The 9,268-nt window shown below is 40.1% G+C and overlaps 1 protein-coding gene across 1 annotated transcript in view; it reads right to left on the reverse strand.

Annotated features, from left to right (window-relative positions):
• The window catches only part of CENPF (centromere protein F), a 45,098-nt gene extending 37,022 nt beyond the window's left edge, over positions 1 to 8,076 (reverse strand). The window contains 4 exon segments of the mRNA XM_068413460.1: positions 1,042 to 1,133; positions 3,243 to 3,358; positions 6,320 to 6,516; positions 7,915 to 8,076. Of these exon segments, the coding sequence (XP_068269561.1) occupies positions 1,042 to 1,133; positions 3,243 to 3,358; positions 6,320 to 6,516; positions 7,915 to 8,076 (567 nt within the window).
• Between the last annotated feature and the right edge of the window lie 1,192 nt (positions 8,077 to 9,268).

Below are 9,268 nucleotides of genomic sequence, written 5' to 3' on the forward strand. Positions count from 1 at the left end.
CTTTTTTCAGAGTTTTGTGGATATCCAACGACATCATACTGAGTCACACTTAACTCACATATTCTCTGATTTATTCTTAAAAAAACAAAAACTCTGAAAAATGTGTGAGGCATGATTTCCCTTTACAAATAAATGGTTGATCTTTTCTCCATACACCATATCTACATATGCATCAATAAACATATTGCTTTAAGTTTCTAACAATTTGCCCAGGAGAAAAAGTTTGCCTGACTAAACTACATTTCTAGGAATCAGCACTGTAAGCTTTTTTTAAAAAATGGCATCATCCTTGTCACCTTCCACTGTCAAGAGAAGGATGAAATAAGTTGCACATCACAGTGATTCAGCAGTCCCACACTGCAGTGCCCATATCAATTAATGGGTAAATATTATCTGTATCTGGTGATTTTTTTTTTTATTACTATTAATTTTATCAATCTATTTTAAGTCTACTTTTGACTTTTGAGGCTATGCCACAGATTCAACCCCAATAAAGACAGATTCTGATATAGAAAACTTTTTAAGCATTCAGACAGTAAATATCAAATAAAAAATTATTTCAGCTTTTCTGCAATGGCCCTTTTTCTTTTGAGGGCTTTCACATCTTAGTCATCCATTGGCCTCAGAGATTCCACAATACAGTTCCTACTCCTTATGTATTTGAAAAATTTACTAGTTTTTATTTGCTAGGCAAGTTATTTCTCATAACCTTTTCAAGGCTATTTTATTATTCTATCATATTTAATTTGGCAAAACTGACACTGTTTTCTCTTGTCCTTGCTTGCAGGAGACTTCCAGTTCATGAAGGATGTGTTCTCATTTTTAATGCCCTTCTTTCCTTGGCTATTCAATTATGCTGGCTTTTCTGGATTCTCCAATATTACTTATGAATGGCAGTACCACACATTAATTCCTTTTTTTTTTTTAATTATACTTTAAGTGATGCAGAATATATTCCACTAGTTTTCCGCTCCATTTTCCAAGTTCACTCAGTAGTTGCTTTCTTAGATATCACATGTAGCATTCTCAAGAGATACTTACCTTAGCCTGCATGGTTCTCAGTTCTAATTCTAGCCTTTTTCTTTCTTGTACTTCTTTCTTGTATTTTTCTTCTAATTCTTCAAACTTAGCATCTACAAAGACATGATGAATACTACTTCATAAGCTAACTTAGTACATAGGTAATCTTTTCTAGCCCATTGCTATCATAGGAATGATAAAAATGAACAGCTATCAGAAGTGTCAGATCATTAGGAAGAAACTACTGTATTTACAATATGTTCAGTAATTTAGGACCTCAAAAGTACACTGGTGGGATATCTGGAACTTGACATTAGAATTCTAATTGACATTAGAATGAAAACACAACTGTTAAAAGTAAGGATCCAATGCCAGAATTTTTTTTTTAATACCTCTCTCTCTAAAAAAATGTGTATATATATAACATATATACATTTTTTAAAAAATATATATAACAGATGTGTTGCATTATAGATACACATACACATAGATCATATACTTTTTTTTTAAACTTCTCCCACCAGCAGCCCAATAGTATTAATATTACTAAGTAATGACCAGAAAATAAGGCTGGATCTTTTCCTCGAGTTCCTTTCAAACGCAACACGAATTGGACAAAGAATTTATTTAGGATTCTTCCACTGAAACTCTAAGAGGAGCATACTAGTCCAAAACAAAAGTCTTGCTTCCCTTTTCTTGAATTCGTGTATAATTCTACAACACTCTCAAGAACATTCTAGAACTAGAATGCTTTGTAGCATTCTAGGGAGCAGTTGAGATAGGCGATTGTCCCACTCTACACTGCACTGGTGTGGCCCCACCTCCAGTACTGCGTGCAGTTTTGGGCGCCTCAACATAAGAGGGACATCAAAATATTACAGTGTGTCCAGAGGAGAGCAACCAAGATGGTAAAAGGGCAAGACTTACAAGGAGCAGCTGAGGTCACTTGGCTTGTTCAGCCTGGAGAAGAGAAGGCTGAGGGGTGACCTCATCACAGTCTACAACTTCCTCAAGGGGGGCAGCAGAGGGGGAGGTGCTGATCTCCCCTCCCTGGTGACCAGCAATAGGACAGAAGGAAATGGAATGAAGCTGCATCAGGGGAAGTTCAGATTGGACATTAGGAAAAGGTTCTTCACTGAGAGGGTGGTCAGTCACTGGAACAGGCTCCCCAGGGAAGCGATCATGGCACCAACCCTGTCAGAGTTCAAGGAGCGTCTGGATGACGCTTGTAGTGATATGATTTAGTTTTAGGTAGTCCTGTGAGGAGCAGGGAGTTGGACTCGATGATCCTTATAGGTCCCTTCCAACTTGAGATATTCTATGACCTTAAAGAATTTAAGACTACAGTTTTCAAAGGAAAAAACCTCCTCAGCAATACCATTTTAAATACAGTTATTTAAATCATTTTAATCTAATCCCCATTTCAGGAGTGCCACACTTAGTGGAATGCTTGACATTGCCACTGCTGTACCCCTTTTCAGATATGTATAAAGAAATAAAAAGGAACAAGACTGCAAGAAAGTATCTCAGATTTCCCACTGGAGTAAGACTGAGATGCCAAACTCACAGAACATTTGTTCACAGCAAAGAAAGAAGTAAACAGCATGCGTAATATTGAACACATCAAAGTTTTTCAGCGTAGACAGCATAAGGGTCTCTGTCTACATAACAGTTCTCCAGTTAAGGAAACTTCCTTTCGCTTTTCCAGTTCACTCAAATATTTTAAATCTGTTTGATGTCACTAATTTGAAGATAGAAGTGATGCTTTAAAGTGGATACAGTGCATAAATTGTGCAGATTATAATGCACAAAAAAATAAAAAATATTTTTTTAAAGAAATAACACATATGACTGTTGACTGAACTTTAGTTAAAGTACCCGTGGTACACAAAGGAGGAAATTTGCTCTTCACTACATGAAGGGAAGAGCTGACACTAGGAACAAGCATTCAAAAAATTCTGCAGTCAGTTGATGGGTATTCCTATTACTATTCCATGCCCATCAACGTACTGCTGAAAACATGTAATGTGCAATAGGTGTTCAATCCGCACTAATAATTTTTAAACTTGGAACCTATGGTGCTATGAATTAGACACTCTCATAATAAGCTATATAATAGGGACTAGGCAACTCAGTACAAGTGTAATGTTCAAAATACTCCTCCACCTTCCAAGAAAACTGGCAGTTAACTGTCTGTGCTAGATGAAGAAAAATTCATTTACCTTTATGACTTTGAACTGGTGTTAAAGAAGCAGTAAAACTTTTCTGTGGAGTGCCACTGAATGATGTGTCTCCTGCAGTCGATGTTTGCTGACTTCTCTCAAGCTCACATTTGTATCTGTTTAGAAAGAAGCAGCAGCAGAAATTAATAATGGAAACCAAAAGGTTAGTTATCTGTTTTTAAGAGCCTGAAATACACAAACAAATTATATGAATCTAAGAACTTATTTTGAAGATCAAGTCAAGATACATCCACTGAAAATTTTTAGATACTATAGCACAGGAATATGAAGAATTTATTTTATATAGAGTTTTAACATAATTAAACAATTACATAGGAGTCAAAACCAAGCAAACAAACCCAAAGTAAATGAAAATCAGTTAGAACTGCTTAAGATCTCACTGTATGAAGCTGTAGTCCAGCTAAACACACCCAAATCGCTGTAAACACTGATAATATAAAACTCTTCATTATGCATCTTTATGGTAAGAAACATGCTACCTTCATTCCATGTTCTGATACTGTGCACTTTGAGGAAACCTATGCATACCTCACGAAAATGGAAGGGAATACCCTCCATCCAACAGTGTATTTTTTGTGTGTACCATTTACACTGCTACCCGAAACACCACAGCAGACTACCCATTCCAGTGATTTTTTGTGAGCACAAAGAGTTACAAGTTCATCCAATGAAACCAGGTAAGTAGCTTGGAGGTTATACAGCAACTTTCATCCTGCCCAGGGAGCACAGGTTGATAAGGCAATGGTTCCAGGCTGCAGCTCATCACAGTAGTGACTCCACAACTTGCCTTTCCATTTCCCCTCCCTTTTACAGCACAACACCAAAAACTCCTCTCCCAGTGGATTGTCAGTTGCTATGAAGGGGTATATGATCAGTTATCAGCATAAAACAAAACAGAACCAAATACAAAACCAAAACTCATTGCCAAGATTAAGCTACATGTAGTAATGATCTTTTGTAGTGGATAGCTATGCAAAGTAATATGATGAGGAGGAGATAATTCAGTAAATAGGACTCAATTTTGGAAATGGGTAAATGGAACACATATCCTTAGTCTCTCTGGCTCAACATTTGCCAGCAGATAGAGAAAACATGAGTATGGTTCTATCAGCTCTGTTGAATCTCACTGGGGAGATGGATCTCTGATAGATCTCAGCAACTCCTTATGCAAAGCTGGTGTTTCTACATGCTAGAAGTTGTTGTGTTGAAATTTAGAATCCTCTCATAGCAGCCAAATACTTCAACTATCGTTAGGTTTTCCCAAAGAGGGGGAAACAGAGGGAAAAAAAATGGAAAGACCAACACAGTTTCCTCTTTATTTGCTTCTTTTAGGACATGTATGAGGCATACCATCCAAAAGTTAAAGGAAGAAGACATACTTCAGGCCATGGGAAAAAAAAAAAAAACAAAAACAAAACACAAAACCCACAAACCAAACCATTAAGAAACCTGGTATCACAGACTCAGCCCTCTTTGTGACAGTAATGCTGCATGACTAGTATTAGCACAACAGTTTATTGCAGGATACTCAGCCTTATTGACACACACAAAGTTTCAGACAGACTTTTATTCAAGAACATAGGTGCCTCTAGTATGGGAGCAAGTTTAACAGATGACAACATTCCCTTCACTATGGACAACTGTTCCATTTGTATAGCACCCTCAGATGAAGGATTGTAGATGTGTCTGCATTACAGAAGATTCTTTTATTGTATGAATTGCATTCCACCTCTACAGACAGTACACACATACTGCCTCAGTAATAAAAGTGTTTACAAGTTGAGGCATTTGAATTAGGCATTTCTTTACCAGAGCAACTGGATTCAGTGATTCAGTCACAGCACCATTGCTTTTAGCACCTTCACAGAACCACAAAATGGCTAGGGTTGGAAGGGACCTCTGGAGATCATCTAGTCCAATGCCCTGCCAAAGCAGGTTCACCTAGAGCACGTTGCATATGGTCATGTCCAGGTGGGTTTTTAACATCTCCAGAGAAGGAGACTCCACAACCTCCCTGGGCAACCTGTTCCTCATGTTTTTCCTCATATTGAGATGGAACTTCCCATGTTGCAGTTTGTGCCCTTTGCCCTTTGTCCTGTCCCTGGGCACCACTGAGAATAGTCTGGCCCCATCCTCTTGCCACACATCTCTAAGGTATTTGTAAGCATTGATAAGATCCCCTCTCAGTCTTCTCTTCTCCAGGCTAAACAGACCCAGCTCCCTCAGCCTTTCCTTGTAAGAGAGATGCTCCAGTCCTCTAATCATCTTTGTAGCCCTCTACTGGACTCTCTCCAGTAGTACCTTGTCTTTCTTGAACTGGACACAGTACTCCAGGTGAGGACTCGCTAGGGCAGTGTAGAGGGGGATGATAACCCCCCTCGACCTGCTGGCCACACTCTTCCTCATGCACCCCAGGATACCATTGGCCTTCTTGACCCCAAGGGCACATTGTTGGCTCATGGTGAATTTGTCCACCAGAACACCCAGGTCCTTCTCCACAGAGCTGATTTCCAGCAGGTCAACCCCCAACCTGTCCTGGTGCATGGGGTTACTCCTGCCTAGGTGCAGGACTTCAGCCTTCAGGTGTATCAGCCACTCCTCCCAGTTTTATGTCATCAGCAAACTTAGTGAGGCTATGCTCTGTCCCTGTCCCTTCCTCTTCCACTGCAACAGATGTTCATGCCTCCTTCTTCCAGCTGTCATATTTTATTGGTAGACTTGATCTTACAGACTGAATTCTCAGTTGTGATAGCTTTTTGTTGAAAAAAAAATTCACAGATGGGATGGATCCCTTTTCATACGACACTGCAGATTTCCCCCAGATTAAACAGGAACTATAGGTGCTAACTGCTTCAAATGGCACACAAATTTCTGTAGAATTCCATATATGCACATGTATATGTAAAAACGGGCCAATGTTTTGAAATTTTGGTCACAAAATGTGACTGAAGTATGAGATAAAGAGAAACTAGAGGACCAGACAGTATGTGTTAAATGAGCAAAACATGAGAAAATAACCATTGTAAACAGGCTAGAGACATACAGCAAGTCCTCACCTTTTCAGTTCTTGTTCTAGTCTTTCAATGTCTTTCTTGTTGGAATTCAGCTGCCCTGACTGAATGTTGACTTGAGATTCTTTTACTTGAAGATCGTGTGAAATTTTCTGCTTTGCTTTCTCAAGACCATCACACAATTCCATCAAGCTCTGGTTCTCTCTTTTTAGTGTTGCAGTTTCATTTTTTTCATTTTCAACCTAGTTGGAATATAGACCATTTCAAAAATGTCTCAAGTCACCTCCACACTTCTGTGCAATTATTATTTTAATAACACAAAGTTTACATACTGTTATTTTCTTCCTAGCATTTCAAAACCCTGACAGCACTGAAAACCTCACATATAAACATTGTTTAAGTAGTCTTGGGCACGAACAAAACCACATTTCCTAAAACTCAACTCAGTCACATTCATTTCTATTTGACCAGAAAGAAGCTCATCAAAATTTCATCAATCCTTAAATACTAATAATCCGCACTAGTCTGCATTCTTCACTGATCGTCTCGCTTCTCTTTCCAGCCTATCAACTTTAGCAACCAGAATACCTTGACTCACTAAACAGAGAATGCACAATGATTATCAAGAGTCACGGCTTTTAAATTGGAAAGAGAGCCTGACAGCAGAGATGTCTTTCTCCTCCCCTCTAGCTTCTGAGGGGCAGGCTACACCTTTGCACAATGTTATTCTTTTGAATCAAAAGTACCGAGAATTGGCTGCTGCTTCTGAGAATTTTAAAGCACAGCTATTCAATTGCACCTCTTCCTTTTGTTTGGGGAGCAAAGCAGTACCTTTGGATGGTTGAGATAAGTAGCTCGAAAGTCACAGGAAGAAACTACAAGAAAACCACTAGGCTTAAGTTTTGCTAGAAAACTGTAACAGCATAAAAAGAATAAAAGGCAACCTTTGTAAACTTCCTCTGATTTGTATTCAAACATTACAAAACAGAATTCAACAAAATGGGTGAGTTCTGATCTGAAGCACGGCAGGACCCTGACCAAGAGGGTCTCTAGTTTCCTGGCTAGAGGATTGGCAGGGTAAAGCCAGGCAAGGTAAAATTACAGCCCTAAAGAAAAAAAAGCAGCCCAAACCAAAAACCAATCCCAAAGTACAATCTCTACAATGAGAAATTGGAGATCTACATAAACTAAGTAAAAGATGAGGCAAATAGGTGCATGCAGGCAAGGTGAAACAGTAAGAGGCTGTCAACTGTGCAGCTCTGTTACATAAAACAGGACTAGTCATTATCAAGATTTTTAACAGGCATAACAATAAAGTATTTTTTTTTTTCTCCTAATCATAAAGGGAAGCTTGGAAGAAAGCCTCAAAGTAAACATAAAACACCTGGAGATGAACAGTAATGCCAAAGACTGAGAGGAGGCAGGAATTCTCTACACAGTCAGTAAGAACTAAACAGAAGGGAGAATATGATGAGTATGAAGTATGATGAAGATAAGCACTTCTATACTACCTTTTTGGTCAGTCAGTGGGAAACACCCAAGGCAAAACCCATCCCCTAACAATCAGATATTAAATCTTTATAACTGTGTTTGGCATGGAGAATGCTATTTTAGGGAAATGACCGCAGTACTCATGTTACCTTCTGTTTCTGTTTTTGCAAAGCTGCCTCCAAAGACTCTAACTGGAATTGTCTTTGTTGACGCTCCTTTTTAAGCTTGTCTACTTGACTTTCCAGCTCATGGATCTTCTGAAGGACTCTGGGAGAGAGGCCTTCTTTCCATTCCTCAATGGCCCAGCTCATATTGACGGGATTCTTGTTTAATGCAACATGGATAGTACTGTTCCTGAAACACAGAGACAACTACAATTAGACCTTGAAAGTGATTAAATAAGCCACTCTTAAATAAATTCCATGTTTAAGCTTAGTAGGATTTCACAACCTTGAGTTACGGGCTTCCTGACCTAAACACCAAGCAGCAACTTCTAATATTAGGTCGTATTTTGACACACTTCTGTCCAGTTAAGATGAGATTTTTAAAACCTCACATTAATCAATCTCCTAACAAGAACGGGGTTTATATTCTTATAATTACTTTTCACTGCTGTACTTCAGAAAGTTTCTCTCTACATCTCACATTAAGGAAGAGATTTTTTACGATGGGGGCAATGAAACACTGAAACAGGTTGCCCAGAGAGGCAGTAGATGCCCCATCCCTGGAAACATTCAAGGTGAAATTGGACAAAGCTCTGAGCAACCTGGTCTAGTTGAAGATGTCCCTGCTTACTGCGGGATTGGGCGGGGGGGATGGACTAGAAGACCTTCTACAATTCTATCTTATTTTGATGTTCACATTGCAGAAGGTCATTAGCACTTAGGACTGCATTGTACTTCAGTGATGTTTAGCCTGAAAGCCTTGCAAAAACCCATGGCTTTGTTTTAGGTGGCAGCAATGTTTCTTTCTTTAAAGAAGTTTTTCAAGCCAATACTGCTGAGCTTGGGGCACTGGGAATGCTCTCTACGGGCCGAAACAGCTGTATGGTACTTACAAGCTTGACACACTCATATGATTTTATTTGTTATTGTAATGACTTCGCCTTTGGGGGATCTGGCACGGGCTTACTTTCTCGAGACACCAGCACAGCTCAGAGATCGCTCACGAGAGACAAGTTACCTCATAATAACTAAAACTAGAGATCAACAACGGACGGACAGAGCCCACCCAGTCCTGGGGAGGGGGGGGTGGCTCAGGGTGTCACGAACCTCACTGGGCTTGACCCTCGGCGCACGGGGCGGCTGCCCGGCTTTGCCGCCTAACGGAGGGCGGCACGCCGGCCCCTCCCGGAGACACACCGCGCCAAATGCAGGCGCACCCCCACCCTAGGGGAATGGCACTGCGCACCGCCCCCCTGGAGCTGCCTGACACCCACACCCCCGACCCCGCAGAGGTGGACAGGCGCCCCGAGCCCCCGCCCGACCGCTCACTCACTCTTAA

Source organism: Nyctibius grandis, chromosome 1, assembly GCF_013368605.1.
Source record: "Nyctibius grandis isolate bNycGra1 chromosome 1, bNycGra1.pri, whole genome shotgun sequence".
NCBI classification, from domain to species: Eukaryota; Metazoa; Chordata; class Aves; order Nyctibiiformes; family Nyctibiidae; genus Nyctibius; species Nyctibius grandis.